The sequence below is a fragment of the Gouania willdenowi genome, chromosome 3 (genome assembly GCF_900634775.1).
Source record: "Gouania willdenowi chromosome 3, fGouWil2.1, whole genome shotgun sequence".
Taxonomy (NCBI): Eukaryota; Metazoa; Chordata; class Actinopteri; order Blenniiformes; family Gobiesocidae; genus Gouania; species Gouania willdenowi.
Genome location: NC_041046.1, coordinates 24,043,258 through 24,064,273, shown reverse-complemented (window position 1 = coordinate 24,064,273; position 21,016 = coordinate 24,043,258). Strand labels below are relative to the sequence as shown.

The window sequence follows — 21,016 nt, the reverse complement described above, 5'->3', positions numbered from 1 at the left end:
ATTTTTATCTATTCTGTAACGCTGGACCTCTACAGTAAGTTTCAGGATAATAATCAAAGTTTTCTGAAGAAAAGTTCAAAGATGACTCCATTATAAGCCAAAAACTACAAAGCAGCTTTATCACTCTATGTAAAAACACAATATCAAATACTAGTCTTTAGATTTTAAAGGAGAGGAGGAGCATAACTTGGTGCTGATCTGACAAATATTGTATTGTTAAGTGAGCCATGGCAGCTGTCGACATTTTATAGACATAATGAAGGTGCTGCATTCCTGCGCTGCTACACTTTCTATTCAGGTCAAAACTCTCCCACACGCACGCACACACACACACACTCTTGTGCTGTTGTGGCCTCCCTTCAAGATGTTAAAATGTACTGTATGTGAGCATTTTTTGGCAAAATGTAAAATAGCAAATCCAAAATAGAAATACTTATTAATGTGTTTGTGTACTTTTCGATTATCACTCATTTCTGATAATACTTGTCAAACAAACACATCCAAACCATTTGAAAAGGCAAAATGAAGCCTATTTTAATTTTTTGACCTATATAACTACATTTTTGCTTACCTCATCACTTTAATATCACTACCTCATTTTTTTTTTTTTTTACCAACTTGCTCCATGCTTTTTTTTTTCTGAGAGCAGGTGAGTCAGAGAAAATGAACTTTGGGTGACTTACTGGCAAAGATAACATTTTCTTGACTGTGACACTTGTGCTGACCTACGATAGAAATGAATTAAGTATTGTTATGATATAATAAACAATAAGAACCTCTGACAGCAGCAACCCTTTGAAATATTTATCCAAACTTAATCCAAGTTTGGATGAAAGATACAGTGGAAGACATTACAATCACTCAATAAGATCTGCCTGCAGCTCAAAAACAAACTGGGATAGTTTTGCCAGAGCGAGAAGAGAGAGACAAACTCATTTGTGTAAATATATCAGTCAAATTCATATCTGTCGTTAACTCAAAAGTTGGCAACTTCAACTTTGTCCCAGCTTTAGATTTACTGTCATTGGTGCAAACTCAAAGTTGAGCTACTATGATTCAAACCATCTTTTTTACGACCTCCATCCTTGTTTTTCACTCTCACCAAAACAAACAAAAGTGGCAAAGTCAAAGAAAGTGTGAAGAGCAACATTTGTAACATTAGTCACAACCTACTCAGGAACTCAGCCTGTGCTGTCCAGGGTAAAGCAGAGGAATCATGGACTTTAGCTCCTCCCCCTGTTTGGTGAGTTGTGAGTATTTGAGCCTTCAGGAGAAAGACGGTCCAACATTATAGATAGAGACAGAGGAACAAGGCACCATACCCTACCAGAGTCCAACTACAATCCACCACTTGGTACTCAGGGGTGCGAGTTTTGCTTCTCATTCAATTCATTGCTCAGCTGTTCCTTCAGAAAGAGGAAAAAGGCCCTTATTATATTTTCTCTGATGTTTGTTTGCTTTCTTTATCAGTGGTTTTTTATTTTTCACTGTGTAACTTTTCATTTTCCAGCTGTGGACTACTATCATATCTGATCGGGACTTTGTTGAATATACTTCCTAATGCTGACCGAACTGTGTGGAGCCATGTCCGTGGGGTCAGACGTCCGGGATCTGACGCTCCTACCATCAGTACCTCCTTTACCATCCTTACCAGGAGCTGGTGGAGGCTGTGGGATGCCTGTTAACAGCAGTCAGTGGACCCAACTTTTAGACCACCACCCTGGCTCCCCCTACAGCTCTCTGCCTTCCCATCCCTCCCTGATCAAGCAGGAACCAGGCTGGGGGACAACAGACTCAATGGAGGACCCTCCCTGTGGACTCGGGGCTTTTACAGTGCATTTCTCAGGCCAGTTGACCGGCACGGGCCCCTGTCGAATCGGAGCCTTTGGAGAGCCTAACACAAGTCAACCAAGGATGTTTACAAATGGAGCCTACCTGTCCGGCTGTGTGCAGGATGGTCCTCCTTCACCCAGGACCCAGAGTAAGCCTCATCACACTCGATCAGTCTGAATTCATTTATTTACCAACATGCCATCCTGTAAATGCAGATTCTACTCAAATAATTTCTATGACAGACCCGAATTTCTAAAAAGGTGTTTCTGAGCAGGATGTAACGTGCTATTCAGGGTCAATTTACGGGTGCAACCTCATTCTTTCTGCTTTGCCTATATACAGTATCAACCAAGTCATTGAAATAGTTAATATGCTGCTACTCCACCTATCAAGGAACAGGTTTGGGCCCACGAGGCTGTTAGCTTTTCAGATGTGTTTAGGTGGGACAGTAAAATCCAGCAAACTGAAGCCATTGCTCACTAATTCAACACATTACAATAAAATGGATATTTTATAGTGACATGTGATGATAGCCATTTAATATGATATCTTTTCTTAAACAATTCTTTACAAGTAGTTTGTAATATGCTAATAATAGCCTTCACTTTCTGTATACGACAACACAGCACAAATACTGATGCATTTATGCATATGTAATGTTGGATGGTTGAAGGTCAAAGCAAGAAAGCTGCAGGGATGCGTGCTAAGGTTTCCTCTATTCTATAATATACTATTGAATATGATAAATACTAAGAATCCTTAAAATAAATGTAACTTCTAGTTTTAGTCTATCTCATGTGTGCTCTGTACATTTGCTTGAAACAGGCTCTGCAGCATAACAGTTCATACTCAGACATCTAAACTCTTAACCTGTCTGCTGATGTGACGTTCACTGACTGGATTAAAGGCAGTAAGCCTTGCTTGCTTAGTAAAAAGTTATCTGTAAAAAAAAAAAAAGATAAAATACTTTATAATTAGTATAGGAGTCTGAAAACTGACTTTCTATTGAACTTTTTTGCATTTCTCTCAGACCCGGGTCAGGACACAAGATGCAGTCTCATACAAATCTGTATATATATATATATATATATAAATATATAAAAAAAGGAACATTTAATAGATTCTAAAGAATCATCACTCTTTAAAAACAATTATGGTTAATGTTAGCTCCTCTCGGTCCATCTGCATTGTATTTGCCAATAGTCTTTTTCCACCTGTAACACGACCACAGGACACAAAATAGATGAGAGAAATAGTATGCTTTAAAGGAAAGAGGATTTAGTTGTGTGATAAATGTCTCTCAGTGGTAATGCTGCCTGGCTCAAAAGCCTCTACGCAGGAGATAAATGGAACTGACCACATACTGAAGACCTTAAAAGCTTTAAAACATTAAAATTATTTGTGAGATAATAAAAATGACTCGACAAGGCAGACATTTTTTATTTTTTTTTGCTTCCCTTCCTTTTGGCTTTTCTCCCAGGTTATGGAGCAGTCGGTTTGGACGGCAACCCCAGTTATGGTCACACGCCGCCCCACCACAACCCTCAACTCTCCAGTCTTTCCTTCAAACATGAAGATACGCTGCCACCACTAAACAACATCGGTAGGTATACATCAGTGATTTGTTTTTATTTCACTAAAAAAACTACAATAAACACAAATATGGAGAAGCTTTAGTAACACTGCACACACATTTATATTTACACAGTCTACATATTGCTTAACATTATTACATTTGTTAACTCTGGCGGTTATTATTCAATTGGCTTTGTGCTACTCTGTTTTAAAGTATAGGTCTATAAAGGAAAATAAATGAAAAGTTCTATTGCAAAAGCAGTTAAGTCTGTTCTTTTTAAGACATTTTCAGAAAATTTGTTGATGATATGAGTCAAAATAAAGTTGAGCGGCTTTGCCCAAGAGGAGGAAATCACCTCTCAAATTTGACTTGACTCATATCACCTAAATTGAATTATGAAAAACTCATTTCCTGAAAGCGTATAAAAATGGAGTTGTCTGCTTTCCCAAAAGAACTCTGCTGTTTGGTGTGTTTCTAACTGCTCTATTTCTCATTTGATGGGGGAAAAAAAGCTGGTGAAAGTAAAAAAATAAAAATAAAAAATGGATTGCTTTGATTTTCTATTATAGTCTTGATGTAAAAATATGTCAAATCAACTCTGGGATAGACATTATCATTTGGCAAATTGTAAACTGTGAGGCAAACAAAATCATTCTGATAACTTTATTTTATTTATGCTCTAATCATCCCTAACATTGTGATCACCTGCCTGATGTTGCACGCTAGCAGCTTCTCAGTTGGATTGGGCCTCATTGGCTAAACTTTTCTCCCAGTCGGCTACATCAATGACATCCTGAGTACAGGGGTGACCTAGAAGGCTTCAAATCCTTAAGATAAACCCATTTTCCTATTTTCCAACAAAAACATTGACAATGAACTATTTCTTGCTAACAGTGTGGTTGATGCTATTCACTATAACTGTCAGTGTGGTGCAATGGCCAGGGGTAGACTGGGACAAAAATCCAGGCATTTTCTGTCCAGACCAGCCAGTGATGCTCAATTATGTCTTAATTTTAATTATTATTCCCCCAAAAAACCTTAAAAGGAGGAAACTTTTAACTTTTTTTTTTTTTTTTTTTACCTTTTTCCTTTGCCCATTTTGCAACTTTCTTTGTCCAATTTTTGCCCCTTTTCAAAACTTTTTTCAGACTTTAGCTACCGTTTGCCAATAAATATATTTTCCCCCTATTTTTGTCCATTTTTTCCAGTTCTTTTTGAGACTTTTATCCATTTTTTGTCCTTTATTTAATTTGTTGGCTACTTTCCATCCTAATAAGCTACCTTTTGCCCAATAAATACCACTTGTTTCATTTTTCCCCCTACATTTTGCCTGTTTTTGTGTTGGCACAGTTTACCCTTTTTCACCATTGTTTGCCACATTTGCCCAAACCCCCCAAAAAAACAAAACAAGTAGCGGACCACCGGCCCACTTTGGGTTTGATGGCCCACTGGGACGATGCCCGATATGCCAGATGGCCAGTCCACCACTGGAAATGGCTGATTAGAAATTATTTTGGCATTTTTTTGTACTTTTTGGAGCTTGTATTAATTGTTGTAAAGCCTACGTCTGTAATAGTTGCATTCCTGTTGTGAGACATGTTTCTCATCCTCAGTGGACCAACAGTTTCCGGGTCCGAATCCCATGTTTGGTTGCCACAACCCTTCAGAAGCTTGTCCAAGCAGTCAGGCTCTGCTACTAAGAAACTACAACAGGTACCATCAGTTCTCTTTGCATTTTAGCATTGATGTCTTCACATTTCCTTTTAACACATTCCAGCATTCTACAGGGCTCGTCGTTCATAGGTTGATGTTCGATTCTTTTCTTCGACACCACATTCCTTGCTGGACAATTTTACTAGTGTGAACTTTTCCTGATCCCAGAATGAGCTCTGTGTTTGGCTCTGTGAATCCTAACTTGCTCTGAGGTTAAGTGCTGCCCACTGGTGCTCAGCAGGCCAAAACAAACACTAAATGATGTACTGCTGATGCATGGTGAGTTCACCTCAAGGAAAAATGAGGAGAAAGTGAGAGAGGCAAGTTGACATGAAGGTGAGGTAAAGAAGGGAAGGAAAAACCCATGTTGGAAAAGAACCTTCTTGACTTTCCATTGGGTTTCCAATTCAATTTGAAAGCACCCAATGAGTAATTTAGGATGACATTCTTAAGATGCCACGCTGTGATGTTATTAGAGAGCAGGAACACATTGGAACCCAAATACTGAGGCAGCAGCTGATAAGAAGCAGGCAACTGTAGGGATTTTAAAGCTCATGGCACAAACTGGAAACTCTCAGGCAGACTAAGGAGCATGCATGCACATGGACGCACACGCTCGTAGACGCAGATGTCAGATATCACGGAGTCTTTCCACAGTTTAACATAGCTGAGAGCTGATTAGTGAGCCATCACCATCGTTCCCTCAAGGACTTTTCAAGGAATGCCGTGCAGAAATCCCCAGAAACCGCTTCCCGCCATTAATGATACTGAGCACAGAGTGATGTCATGCGTAGGTCCATGGTGTACTAGGCACGGAGACACCCCCACCCCCGACATGGTGCTTTATCACACTCTGTGTATGGGTGTGTGTGTGTGTGTGTGTGTGTGTGTGTGTGTGTGTGTGTGTGTGTGTGTGTGTGTGTGTGTGTGTGTGTGTTATCTGCCAAGGTAAAGAATGGCTTGATGCCCATGCCTTTTTTAATGAGGCTGATGAGGGCTGTTTGGGGTGGACAGGAACTGTTAATAAAAAAACCATTCGGAATTCCCCTGAACGTAACATTTTCACTTCCGTACATGGAAAAAGATACCACGAAAATCATACTTCAACAACATTTATCCCAGGCTTTAAAGGGATCAAACGTTCAATTTGAAAAAAATCTTTTTGCATGGTAAATTACACTCATTTTAAAAAATGGTGTCCTTTACAGTGATAACTTGTACCAAATGGCATCCCAGCTTGAATGTGTGACCTGGAACCAAATGAACAACCTGGCATCTTCAATGAAAAGGTGAGTCTGCTCTCTTTCATCCCCAACAAAACATAACAAAATAAAAGTGTTTGCGGATGGACAGAGGAGAAGGAAGAGGAGGATTTGACCAGATGGCTGTTGGATCTCTGCCCAGAGAAAAACAGTGTAGGAGGAGGGAAAGCACTGTGATAATTTTATGAGCAACTACTGCTTGTTTTGAAACGTAAAGTGAAGCGAGGACAGCTTGACTTGACCTCAGCTTGTAAAATACTTTTGGTCTACCTAAAACACTGGCTTCAATCAAACATACTTTGTGTAAAACAAAACATACAGGAGAATCAAATAGTGACCCATTCCAACCTGCAACAAGTAAAAAAAACACGCATATTACAAAGTTTTTGCAGGCAACAAATGAGGGTGGGATGATATCATGTGTGACAAGATATCGCAATAATAAGACGTCACAAGACATACCGTCCTCGATGATATGAGTGGTAATGCGATATTGCGGAGTTCGGGGGTGTGCAGGGGCACCCCGGAGCTTTCTATCCCTGCTACATCCGTCCCAAGCGAGTGTGTCTTTCCAACTGGGAGACATAGTCAATGGTCAATGGTTTCAATTGGTTCCACAAAATTTGACGTGCTAATATTGTTGAAAACCAACATGTTAAATCTGTGCTGTGTAGACTGTTCTAGTTTGATGTTTTTTTTAAAGAAAGTTTCTATGCAAAGTTAGACTGGCATGAATTGTCAGTCTCTATTTTTACTTTCTATTTGCAGAGTGGCACTTTTTGCACTTTTAGTTGAAAAATAAATTGGTTTTGTTAATGTTATTGTTCATCCCATATTTTATATTCACTGGAGTTAAAAAGGTCATAACTAACGTAAGTATGCAAGTATGTCCAGAGTTAGTCAAATAAAAGTATTGTAATTTTCCAAATTCCATTTTTTTGGTCCTTTTTTTCTTTTCCATATTGTTATCGTGAGCCCAGTGTCGTATATCGTCCCGTCCTTGAACTTTGTACATTGTCCCACCGCTAGCGACAAATTATAATCCTCTGTTGGCTAATGATGCTAAAACCATAACGAGACAATTCTGAAAATGAAATACATTTTTACAATTGCACATGGGTCTATCCGGTAGGTACAGCTGTCATTTCATTATATGTGCATGACATTCATTTTGACTATCTACTTGCCAGCAGTCACACAACCAGCTATGACAGTGAACCCATAGCCCCGCCCCCACCCATGCTCGTCAGTGGTCAATACCACATCCACACACACGGTGTCTTCAGGGGCCTTCAGGTCAGTGACAGCCTGTTCACTTTTGTGCAAACACACACACTCACATAAAATATACACAGTATATACTAGATGGTTCCCTGAAAGCCACTCTTTTATATTTTCTCTTTCCTGCAGGACTTCAGACATGTTTCCAGCATCACTTCTCCTGTGACGAGGTCTTCAGAAGCCAGTGAGAAACGTCCATTTGTATGTTCTTATCCCGGATGCAGTAAAAGGTACTTCAAGCTGTCACATCTGCAGATGCATGGCAGGAAACACACAGGTATGACTGATGTGTAACCTATTTCTAGTGTCCATCCCTAGATGAGGTGTTGACTGTGGTGGTTCTTTTTCACAGGAGAGAAGCCGTACCAGTGTGATTACACAGACTGTGGCCGCAGGTTCTCTCGTTCAGACCAGTTAAAGAGACACCAGCGCAGACACACAGGTGAAAACCTTTCTGCAATTTGAACCCTGTGGAAATCTGAACAACTCTACATATTTATGCATAAGATTACCTTTAAACACAGAAAGCAGAATTGAAAATAGCTATGCATTAGTGACTTAAAGTGTGTTTAATGGTGATCTGTTTGCCAATCCTGTATCAAGACTACAGCTGTTATTTAGGATACAAATACTATGACAGAGTAATCGTAAAATGTTGTTACAAAGTTTAAAAAGGGGGGAAAAAAATCGCATCTTGTGTTCTAAATAAATGTATTTTAAATTTTAAATCTAATTTTATCCATTTGTATTTATTGTGGTTCAGTTCACAAACAGACCAGTTAAGACCGGGTTGATTGTTGGTCACCTTTTTTTTCTCACAGTTCACATAGAACTTTTCTAGATGTTTGGTATAATTATTCATATTACAGTAAGTTATCTATGAAATGTATGTATGTTAAGTTAGTTAGTTTTGTTGTTCTGACATTTAAAAAACGCATTTCAAACCGTGGATCAGTGGTAGAGTGGGTCGTCCAATAACCGACGGGTTGGGGTTCCAATCCCGCTCCAGCCAAGTTATTGTCATTGTGTCCTTGGGCAAGGCACTTTACCCACATTGCCTAGTGTGAATGTGTGTAGCGGTGATCAGAAAGGCTGATGGGACATTATGGTAGCCTTGCTTCTGTCAATCTGCCTCAGGGCAGCTGTGGCTACAATAGTAGCTTACCACCACTAAGTGTGGAGTGAAAGAATGATGGCCTGTAAAGTGCTTTGAGTCACCAAAATAAATGATATAAATCCAATGCATTATTATAATTTATTAAAACCTGGCAATTACAATCAACATTTTCTATTGGCTGAGAATGGTGGTTTGAGACGTTTTGGTGGTCTCTTACATCATGAACAACCACTGTTAGCTCCGCCCCTCCTATGAAAACGGATACCTGTGGACTCTGCAATCTGATCAATCGGCGAGTAGGTTGGATTGAGAGAATTGTGAATAGTTATAGTGCGTTTTGAATAGATATTTAGCATAGCATTGATTGTTCCTTGGAGATATACTTTATGTATCATTGGGACACGGTAAGGATGAATTTGCTTATTTTCCCGCCTAAAATCTGATTAAAATGTCAGAAGTGGCTATCCATTCGGTCGCCATATCAATATACCGACATTCTATCCGTAGGCAGAGCACCTCATTGGCCAGTTTAGGTCACGTGACTAAGACTAAACCTAACCTAATTGTTACGATATGGGGTTATAACCTAACCCTAAACCTAATCCCAAGACGCTATGTACGTGTACTTCGGTAAACGTACCAATAGCACCAGGGGTTGTCCGTACAGTACCCGCACGAATAGACACTTTCTTAAAATGCATCAGCCTGTAAAGGCAATTGTTTAATGCGTTTGTCCACTGTCCATGGACATCATTGCAAGTCCCTACCTGACAATGACCATCTTTTTCCCTCCATCTATGTCTGCCATGATTTCACACATATTTTCGTTTGTGTGTGTGTGAGCAGGGGTGAAGCCCTTTCAGTGTGAGACGTGTCAGAGAAAGTTTTCACGGTCAGACCATCTTAAGACGCACACTCGGACTCATACAGGTAAAACAAGTGCGTATACTTTTTTTTCTCTACCTTCCCATTCCTATATATCAGAAAGTATTTACATGTTGAGAAAGTCTTAATTTGAATAACAAAATAAGAGTTCCCTTTCAAGCAAATCCCTCTCTTGTGTTTTTCCTGGTACGTCGCTTCTCGTCAGGTGAGAAGCCCTTTACCTGCCGCTGGTCCAGCTGTCAGAAGAAGTTTGCCCGCTCTGACGAACTGGTGCGCCACCACAGCATGCACCAAAGGAACCAGACCAAGCTGCAGACTGCCATCTGAGCAGTGTGTGGAGGAGGAACGTGACAATATGTTGTTCCAGTTAGAGTCGCCTGGAGCTTGGTCAGCAGTTGTGTTGCCTTTCAACACAGCTGTGGTTCGCCTGAGCCAAACAGGCACCGCTGGGAGAACAAACGCTCTGACAATGGCAGAAGGAATCTTCAGGATGCTCTTCAAACAGCACTCAGACCATTCCATTTAGACGTGGAGCACACAATACTCCATTCATTCTGAGCCAAGAGGACAATATGAGAAGCATTGTGAACTGTTGTGATTTTCTTTTTTGTATAGTTTAGTACACTTGCACTGGCATTTCAAAGTTTCCCCTTAAAAAATCTGCTGGACTTTGTAAACTGGACTGAGGGAATTAACCATTTCCAAGCTTTGCTTTTGGAAATGTTGATATTTGTTACTGTTGACTTACACCTTAAGCTCGCGAAACCATTTTACACAAGTGTGGTTTATCCACCCATACGGCATTTTTCATTCACACGTATATCTTCATGTGATATTAAGCTCACCCTGCACCTCCCTGCATGTTATACTGTGGTTTAACCAGAGAGCCCTTGAACCAGAAGCCCAAACTTTGAAAAAAATAAAATAAAATCTTTATTGAACAAAATCAGGCCAATGCACAGCAAATAATAATAGCAGTACAGCTGAAAGTAGTACTGCTACCACGCAACGTTTTTCCTGCTTATTTAGCACATCTTTTGACAGCAAGCTTGAATAGAAGACCATATACCGTATATAAACACAGTAAAACGGCCAGACAATAAATCAGAGAAAACTTGTACTTGTTTGCAATAAAACAGCTTTTGTTTGTACTGTTTTCAATCATTTTTGGGGGGTTGACAGTTCTTTCAAGTATATGGAAAAATGTGGTTTAGTTTTCAGAAATCTGCTCCAGTGTATGCAAATTTTGGCCACGATACTCACACAGTACACATGTACTGTTATGAATATATATATATATATACAGTACATCTTATTGAATAAGTAACATTTTAAGTGACTGAAAAAAAACAAACTTTGATTTGGAATTAAACTTGATTGGGATCCAAACTCCTATTCCTGGGCATGAAAAATGAAAATAATAACTTTTCACAATGTCTATTTCTGTGAGGAATCTTATGATGGTGCATGTTTATGCAGTAAAATATACACATCAAGATACATAAATTAAAAATTAGGGTTCAAGCTCTGGGGTGGACACTTGGGTTCTTTCTGTGTGGAGTTTGCATGTTCTCCCTGTGCTGTGTGGGTTTCCTCTGGATACTCCAGCTTCCTCCCACAATCCAAAGAGATGACTGGTGGGTTGATTGGAGTCTCTAAATTGCCCGTAGGAGTGAATGTGAGTGTTTGTGTGTCTGTGTGTGTGTTATCCTGCCATGGACTGGCGCCCTGTCCAGGTTGTACCCTCCCCCCCAACGCACAATGAGAGCTGGACCCCTGTGACCCTGAAAACAGGAACAAGCGGGTCGGAAAATGGATGGATGGATACATACAGTATATAAAATGTGTTGATTAACTTATACTTGAGCTAGGATTTTATTAATTAATAATTTTAATTGTAGGGGTAAAACTGGCCTGTGGTGGGTGTTGGTTGGTATTCCCCATATGATTCCCCTCACCTGACTAAAATCTTTTCGGGGTGTCATGTCCCCTTCCAACGTCCACCTGCCTCTCCACTGCAAACATCCATGAATAATCTTGGAATTTGTCCTATTTGGTACTTGTAAATTTCACATGTATCGTATGTTGAAAGGTTAAAAAAAAAAGAGTCTTGTCTGGTTAGAAGGCCACATATTGGAGGTGAAGGGATACGAGGGGTTACAGATAGTAGAACGACACCAATCAGTGACTCTGACAGCGTGCAGGCCTCACCCTTACACACACATCTTTATAAGTGCAAACATCTGGAGCCCAACAAATCTCATTAGAGCAGACACATACTTAAGTGTCAGCAGGCAACACTCCACTGACTGCACCTTCCTTTCTACATATTTCAGCCCCCAAATGTCAAGGCCTTGTGGAAACCTACTGCATCACTTCATTGTAGAATGACTCCTTCACACTTTAGCCACACGAGGGCAGTAGCAGCCTTTTCACTTCAAGTGCTGCTGCTTCAACAATGAACTTCTAGATGTTACTTCTCAATTTAATGTGTGTCCCCCCCTTTGTGATATTACAGTCACAATATTCTTGGTCGTACATAAGGAGAGCGGAAAAACAGGAAGGCCTGGTCAGCACATGGCCCATCAAATATACATGATGTGGATAGATTTGTGTGTCAGGTTGTGTGCAGCACCACTATAGGAGATGAGATGATTCAGCTGCAGCAGGTATGTTAATAAATCATGACTCAGAGCTGCTCTACGCCTCTGAGGGCTAATGATGTCACAAACGTGGAAAAGTAATGTAAACATGCACATGCAAGCGTGGTATATTTAGCCGTGGGTTAAAGCGTTCACACATGGCATGCATACACCACCGAGGGCATTGACTCACATATAGTACACAGAAACACATGAGCACCTGCACTCCTCCTTCCATTTCCTCAGCAGATTTTTACACTTTCCAAACCAGCACGGATTAAAATACCTTTCTCCTGTTTAAGGGTCACGGGCGGCTCATCCAAAGTAGTGATTTGAGTTGTTTTCCAATTCACGTAATGGCCATGAGAAAATATCTCTGTGATGTTCTGTTTTTCTTCTTCTTCCTGGCTCTTAATCCAATGCTCTTTGATTAAGAAAGGCTACTCTTTGTTCTCTCTCCGCAGGCCGTTGGGAAGCACAGGAAGATCAGAGGCACAGTGGAGTTGAACATTTTACTCACTCCAGTTCACTCTTCACTAGGGTTAAAGCTCCACATCTACTCCAGAATGGATCTGGTGTTTTCACTGACCCTAGATAACAACAAAAAACGTCATTATATCGGCCACACATATTTAGAAGGTAGTGGCTCCTATTTGGCCAGTTTAGGTCACGTGATTGGTCAGTCATTGGCCAGTTTAGGTCACGTGCCTAAGACTGAATCTTACCTTAAACCTAACTCTAACCCTAACCCTAAAACACTACGCATGTGTACTTGAATAGATATTTAGCATAGCATTGATTGTTCCTTGGAGATATACTTTATGTATCATTAGGACATGGTAAGGATGAATTTGCTTGTTTTCCCGCCTAAAATCTGATTAAAATGTAATCAGTGTAATCAATATACCGACATTCTATCCGTATGAAGCGCACCTCATTGGCCAGTTTAGGTCACGTGACTAAGACTAAACCTAACCGTAAACCTTTACCTAACCCTAAAAATTGTTGCGATATAGGGTTATAACCTAACCCTAACCCTAAACCTAACCCTAAGACGCGACGTACGTGTACTTCGGTAACCGTACCAATAGCAACTGGGGTTGTCCGTGTGGCAACCGTACAAATAGACACTTTCTACATAGAACAGCTGAGGTGTAAAGAGTACTGATATTTTCTGCTCAATAGAAGTACTGTTACTTGATTGAAATTGTACTCAAGTACAAGTACAAGTAAGTCATAAATGAAATACTACTTTTTAGTACAACTAAAAAGTAGCTAAATACATTAGCACTACTTTATTGTTGGTAATAAATCTTGCCGCGGTTCCCTTGCATACAGTAAACATGTACACAGTTAAAAAGGAAGCGACCACATCCACTACAATTAGAAATTAATTTATTTTCCACGAAGGCATCTGTATAAAATAAAAGGTATGTCAAAATGTACAATTTTTATTTTTTAAATAAAATAACACCAATGAATTCAATTAAAAATGAATACATTCTCAAGCACTAAGTATAGCTATATTTATTAACTGTAAAACGGAAAAACTAACCTCCATTCAATGCTGTTTTGGAACCGTGCATTACGTTTAATCTGATTGGTCGGTTGTGATGTGATGCGTTTGTTGTCTAGTCATTTCATTTTTTTTTGTAGTTTCCCAATGTTAGTTGATCATTTTAAAACCAAAAATAATAATTTACTCTGTAACAGTTGGGTGTACAAATGTAATGAATGACTTCTTTTAAAAGGTACTTAAGTACAAGTAAAATTACAGATTTAGAAATATACTCAAAAAACTACAAATACCTATAAAAGCAACTCATTTATAGTAACGTGAGTACTTGTAATCTGTTACTTTCACCTCTGTAGAACAGCATCCTCCACATTTACCTAATTTCCATCCAAATGTCTCCAAACGCAATAAACATGTGCATTGAATGTCATCTTGCCAAGCGTTCCCCTTGATCGGAAATGCATCAACACACTCTCGCTCTCACGTAAACACATACCTCCAGATGCCCCCTCAGCCGTACGCCTGGCTGCTTGCCTTTAAGGGGTGTCGGTGTGGGTAATCTCAGGTGACGCACACCTGGTCAAGCACAGCCCAAGACATCTGTAGGACAGCAGGCCCGCTACATCTTCCCAGCCTGCACGAACACATACAACAAACCCCAAAAACTAATCCTTTATAAGCTGCCTGCTTGAAACCCAATAATAACAAAGGAAGTAGTGTGTGAAAAGTGACGTTGTCATTGTTGATTGATTGATTGCAGGGTTGGAGTCAATTACATTTTCAAATTACAATTACGTCTTCAATTATCCATGCTCAATTTCAACACCATCCCAATTATGATGGCTGGCATTTTTTACAATTACAATTAGAAAGACAATTATCAATTTTCTCCTTTAAGTCAATGATAATTATGTCTTTGATTACTAAATTTTAAATTAATTTACCGTAATCACAACTACTGAGTTTTTAATAAATAAACAATAAAATGTAACCTCAGTTTGATCCATGTATCAAATCAGCTGTAAAACACACTACAAAATATGATCTATAACCTAAATTGTTTCTCATCTCTTGGTTATCTTGCTAGGCTTCCAAATCAATGGCAATATTAATATTTTTGTATATTTTACTATCTGAACTCTATTACTATTCATAACAATTACAACAGCATTTTTTTCCAATTACCATTACAATTACAATTGTAATTAATTACCAATTATGCAATTACAATGATAATTGATCCCAACCCTGATTGATTGATGTTCAGAGTTCATTCTGACAGCAATTTTTTTCATTTAGGTAATTTTTGTGTTGTTTGATGAAATGTTAGGTCATATTTCAGTCACTCATATTTCATCACTCTTTTTAGTTTTAGTTTATTTTAATGTCAACTAAAATTACTTTTACCGCAAGTACAAAAAACATTAACAACTAATACGTGCAATTATTATTTAACTGATTTGTATGTTTTAACTTCTAACAATAAGAATATATTTAACAGTATGTCACACCATTACACTTACAAGCATTTTTATTTTGTTTATTTTGAGACAAAATACAGCATTTTTTTAAATCTTGGTCTTGTTTAAGTCATGTGCTTAGTGTAAAATGACGACGAAAGCCAGAAGTTGACAAAATGAACACTGGTATTATTTTGGACTAAATGATTGAATTCAGTCCCATAGGTGCTTCTGACATCAGCGTGTAGCTCTGTCTGTGACTCTTTGGGCTAAAAAAGACGTTACTTAACCTCTGGCAACTGAAAAGGTCAATGCGCATGTAGCACACAGAGGCCTCAATGAGCCCTAAGGGATTGTTAACAGGGTCAAGGCCCCAGAGAGGAAACTTAAGAGAGCTACAAGGAGGCCCCACATGCAAAAACAATGCTGTGCCAACAGGAGGCGCTCTCTGGGAACGCTCGTGTGTGAAGTGAGGCGTGTTACTAGTTGTATTCCCAGACAGCATTCTGCCTCCTCCCCTTGGGCAAGTTCTCCTGTGCAGAGCTGCTGCTTCCCAGTCTGAGGGGCCTGGGGTTCTTGGGGGAATTCCCTGTAGTTTTGCAGGGAGCCTGAGGGGCTCCAGTGTGTGGGAGCTTTGGGAATGCTGAGGCCTCGGGGGCCTGGAGCTCAGATGGGGCCTAGAGGGTAAACTTTCTCACTCAGGGAGCAGAGATGGGGCAGATACAGCAAGACAGCAAAAGAAAAACACCTTGCGAGGAGTCTGTCAGATGCGCAGGCAGCAGCCGGAAGGATCCCGTGAGGGTTCTTGGGCAAAGAAACACACACATCTATGCATACTAGCATACTTCAACCCTGATATGTAGGACAGCAGAGGGGCAGACAGAGTGTTTGAAATGTTTCTCTCTCCTCTGAAACAACAGTAGGTCTTTCATCTTTTTCCTTTTTATTACCTCCTGCTGTCTCTTCTTTTCCAAAGGAAGACTCCTAACAGGATTAGATGTGTCTCTATCATGTGAGATACAAGATCACAAACCTATTCCTGCCCCCTGGGGAGCACCAGAATTAGAAAGGCCTTTCCTCTCCTGCTCTCTATACCAAAGGTTTTCACATGCCAGGACACAGGGAGAGTGAACCTGGGAAAAAAGAAGAGGAATTTCGACAAATGGAGCGAGAGAGCGAAGTATAGTCCAAAGAGGACATCATCTCACACCTCACTTTCAGGATCTCCAAAACAACTCAACTTTGTCAATGTTTTACTTTTTCTTGAATGCATTTTATGACAAAAGAAGCGTAACAGCCCGTTAGTAATGTAAAAATCTGCTTGAAGCTGATTTGGAGCACTCTTGACCTCAGTCCAAAGAACTCCTCCAGATAGACTTACAATTAGTTCCCATCTCACTAGCTTTATGCTTCCTAAATTGAAACGTATGGCTCTTTCAAAATCGTCTCTCTAATTGTGTAGCCATTAATGTTCGATTCCTTATCTACACTGTGTTGATGGGCACATAAAACTTTATAATGATAGATGATACACGTGTGGTTCCTGAAAGAAAAAAGAGAGGGGGAAGCTGATGTTTTGCTTTTTCTCTTCCATCACCACTAGGTGGAGTAAAGTCATATGAAGAGGAGAGTGAAGGGAGAGCCATTTGTTTCACGATTGCATGAAAAATTGATGGAGACCTTCCAGCTTCATTGTACAGAAGCAAAGACATGCAAGGCCCTGAATTAGCTTACGTTTACATGGCACGCGCACACAATCATAAAACAAACATGAACAAGGAGCGACACTGTGCAGCCTTATCAAAGAAATACAAAACACAGTTCCTCTTTAGTTCCAGAATGACCTTGTGAAAAACCCAGATAAACACATTCTTGATGTTTACATAAAAATTGTAGCATAACCAAACTTTAATACCCTGCATAAATAATGCATTTCATTGCCTTTTTTTCTCCACATTTTAAGATACACTGTTAAATTGTAATGATTTTATATTAATGAATGAATAAGCAAGATCATTTGCAAAGATAATAAAAGTGTAAATTCATTAAAAATAATAATAATAACAATAATAATACTAATAATAATAATAATAATAAAAAATTAAAAAATTAAAAAAAACACAAATATACAATTGTTTTCACATCAATCTTAAATTACTAAAAGGGTGGATGAAATACCATGTGACAAAATATGACGTCTATGTATCGTCAAGGGTACAGGTGGTATCATTGGTTGATATTTTTTCTTATTTCTGTTGAATTCAAAAGGTCACACCCAGAGTAAGTATATCCAAGTAAAACTGCAATTTTCCAAATATTTACCAAAAATATTGTATTGTATTTGTAAGGCACTGAGAAAACACGGTTATATATAAATGTTTTAGTATGGAAGAGACAATGCATTTAAGAAAATCACACTCCACACGCACCCTCAGTGGCATAGTATCACAATCCCGGACGAGCCCCCAAATGTTACCGGTACCAGGTCTAGGGGTAGCTGAACCAGTGTCACATACTGGGATTGTTGATGTATCAGGATTTAATCCACTAACTTTTGAAGTTATATTCTGGAATACAAGCTGTGCTTTGACTCCATATAACATCAATGATCTATAAACACTGAAGGAATTTCTCCACTTGATGTGTTTGATACGATCCTGGTATACAAGCAAAAAGTTTTTTTACTCAATAAAATGTGCATATATCACCGTTTATGTCAACTCAAAAATACCCATATGAGTTTATTAATATAAATTAGAAGTTGAGGTATAAGCCCAAATCTCCGACACAACCCTATTATACGGTATATTGCACTGGTCATTTGACTCCACTTACCATCTATGCAGATCTGTTAGATTTATGCTTTTAATGTTGATTCTTTTTAGATGTTAAAAATGTTTTAAAATAATTCTAAAACAAATGAAGTAAACAAAAAACTAAATCATAAATGTAATAATTGAATTAAACCAATATTCAAATTGGAATAACAAAGTAAAAGACAAAACAAATTGTATCAAAATTAAGGAAAATTTATTTACTCAGGCAAATCAAGAGACAAAAAAAAAAAAAAAACAAAACATTGAATAAAAGATTTCGAGGTCACCTTTAAGTACAATAAAGTATTAAACTACATCTAGTTTATAGGGTTTGTTAAATGCATTTTAGCCTTACCTCCAAAATCTCCTCTTAACTGAAAAAATAAAGAAGTTTGAAAAAAATATTTAACCGCGTTTAATCGCTGTTTATTCCCAAACAAAGACTGTTTTTTTGTGTGTGTGTGAGTTCTTATATAATAACAAGATGAAAGCCTGGGCACAGGATGGGTCAGATGTCCCAAAGATCATTACAAACAACACCTCGGGCTATAAATCCTGGGGTGGAAGCAACAAACATGAAGGACAGAGGACTAGATGTGAACTGGATCTACTGAGAGGAGGAAATGGGACTCTGTGATTATAAGAGCAGACAGTTTGTGCAGCAAGCTGCTTAATTGTGGTCGTCACATTGGCTTGGCTACTGTTAATTGCTGATATGAAAATAAAAGTGGGGAAGATTGTTGTAGTGGACAAGACTGAGTGTAAATTATGGCTAATGTGGGGTGGAAGGGGAGGCATGCATTAATATGCCACTTTATGACCCTTCTCCACCACTGTCTCTACTCAGTTTTTTACCCAGAGGGCTCATTATTATCAGAGCAAGATGGTTCATCTATACAGACACTCATATGAGAGCCGTCTGAAGGCATTACTGCGCACACACTCCCCCAGTGTGAGTGATTAGGGACTTATCACACACAGGAGGGGGCAGACTGTTAAACATGGCCACGAGGCAGGTAGTCTCTGTGCCTTCATCCTACCACAGACAACAGAAATTAAACACATTCTGCTCCACTAACTCCAAATCAACTCTTATGGCTGCGTGGCATAGATGTACAGCAACAAACTTTATATGCTATTAAGTAGAAGTACATTACACCACCTTTTTTCTGAGAGAGGTTTTACCCTACTGATGGTGTATTGTTGCAATAGTAATAGTCAACATCCAATGTGAACATTTTTAAATCTGAGTTAAAGGCATTCTTGTTCTCTACTGCGTAAGATGAGGGAGTATTATTATTTTTTGGCCACTTTTTGCTCTTACTCCTTACTTTTTAAAAACAAATATCTGTTCTTTCTACTCCTTACATTTTTAAAAATGAGCTTGTTACTTTTAAGGCCTTCTAAGATGTAAAAAGACGCAAACCAGCAACCTCAAGGCTGGAGGACAAGCTACAGTGATCATGTAAAGCACATTGAATTGCTTTGTGTATGAAATGTGCTATACAAATAAATGTGCTTTTCTTAAAAATGCACTAAACAAGACTTATTCAACCTCAAAACAAAAATAAAACTACAGTTGGACAAAGAAGTAAAAACATATATAGAAAAATAACTGTACATATAACTATATCAATTGCCATCTTTAATGAAACATTGTAAATGTTGCAAATAATAGTCAAATAAATTTGTTTCTAAATGTGGATAATGTCCGGCAACACAAGAAAAAAAAAATCCATCAATCCATTTTCTGAACCGCTTGCTCCTTTTTTCAGTAAAAAAAAAAATCAGTAAAGACACCAAGATCCAAAATGAAGGCCGTCATTCAAAAGCGCCCTCCGCAATGTTGGAACGCTAGCATGACGTAAGAAGCAAGACCTCCTCTAAGCTCCACCCCCTCCTCTTCCTCTTGTATGCTCCCGTCAGGGCTCTGCCCAAAGCCACGCCACCAAGATTAAACGTGCATCTGATATAACTGTAATAAATCCCACCGAAACAAAAGAAACAAGAGCACATCAAGCACAAACTTCCGCCATGTTTGGAGGCCCAGAGTCACCAAAATATGTTCTGGATACTCTCTACAATAGCAGCCAGATCATCTCTAAAATTCATTTTGATGTTTTCTATTAGTTCACCAAATTTCATTAAAATCTGTTCATAACTTTTTGAAATATCCTTGCTCAAAAACTTCTTCTGGATACTGTATCTACAGAACCTGTTCTTCTGCACACCAATTTTCATTTCAATCCGTTCACAACTTTTTGAGATGTCCATGACGAGACATGTTCCCTGAAGTATTGTAGGCACGACGAGACATGGAAGCATGTGATTGGTTCTTTCCATTTGGACTAAATAGCAGGGATTGGTCAGAGTTTTTACACGATTCCAGCTGATTGTTTTTGTTCATTTTTCTGAAATTAATGTATTGACTACTTTATGGTGGAAGGACCATTTCACCCAGAATAACAAAAAGCATTTCTCAACAGGATTGTGGGTTCCTTCTTTAAGACGAGGCTCGGGAAAATAATCATGTTTTTTTATTTTGTTTGTTTCATATTTTATGTATTATTTTTTATTTATTTGTTATCTGTCCATCCATATAGGACTAACTCAACTTTGTTACACAATGTTGTTCTTACAAAGACATTAAAGTTGCTAAAGTGAACTATTGGAGGAGTTGCTAGTTGGGCTCCGGTCTGACTGTGTCTGATGGTCCTACATTACAGCCCACACATACATCGCCCAGTTCCTCGTTCCTAATGAGCTTTATCGCATTGGTCCCGCTTGACTTGTCTTGCTAACTGGCACACATATATCCATATGTTCCACATGAGCAAGCAGAGGAGACAGGCTGGGTGGCAGAACTGCTTTCTCAGTTACGTCTCAGAGTTTTACCGCAACAGCCAGCAGCTACA

At 38.9% G+C, this 21,016-nt stretch overlaps 1 protein-coding gene across 4 annotated transcripts; it reads left to right on the top strand.

Annotated features, from left to right (window-relative positions):
* The first annotated feature begins 1,304 nt into the window (after positions 1 to 1,304).
* wt1b (WT1 transcription factor b) lies at positions 1,305 to 10,757 on the top strand. Of its 4 annotated transcripts, XM_028436378.1 has the most exons (10): positions 1,328 to 1,364; positions 1,511 to 1,981; positions 3,314 to 3,436; positions 5,023 to 5,122; positions 6,331 to 6,411; positions 7,575 to 7,680; positions 7,795 to 7,942; positions 8,018 to 8,107; positions 9,629 to 9,721; positions 9,873 to 10,757. In XM_028436378.1, the coding sequence occupies exons 2-10, from the start codon at positions 1,561 to 1,563 to the stop codon at positions 9,992 to 9,994; spliced, it is 1,284 nt and encodes a 427-aa protein (XP_028292179.1). In that variant the 5' UTR covers positions 1,328 to 1,364; positions 1,511 to 1,560; the 3' UTR covers positions 9,995 to 10,757. The 4 variants fall into 4 exon arrangements, with proteins under 4 accessions (XP_028292204.1, XP_028292188.1, XP_028292196.1 ...); XM_028436403.1 differs by having other exon boundaries at positions 1,305 to 1,981; positions 7,578 to 7,680; positions 9,629 to 9,712; XM_028436387.1 differs by having other exon boundaries at positions 1,305 to 1,981; positions 7,578 to 7,680.
* The last annotated feature ends 10,259 nt before the right edge of the window (positions 10,758 to 21,016 follow it).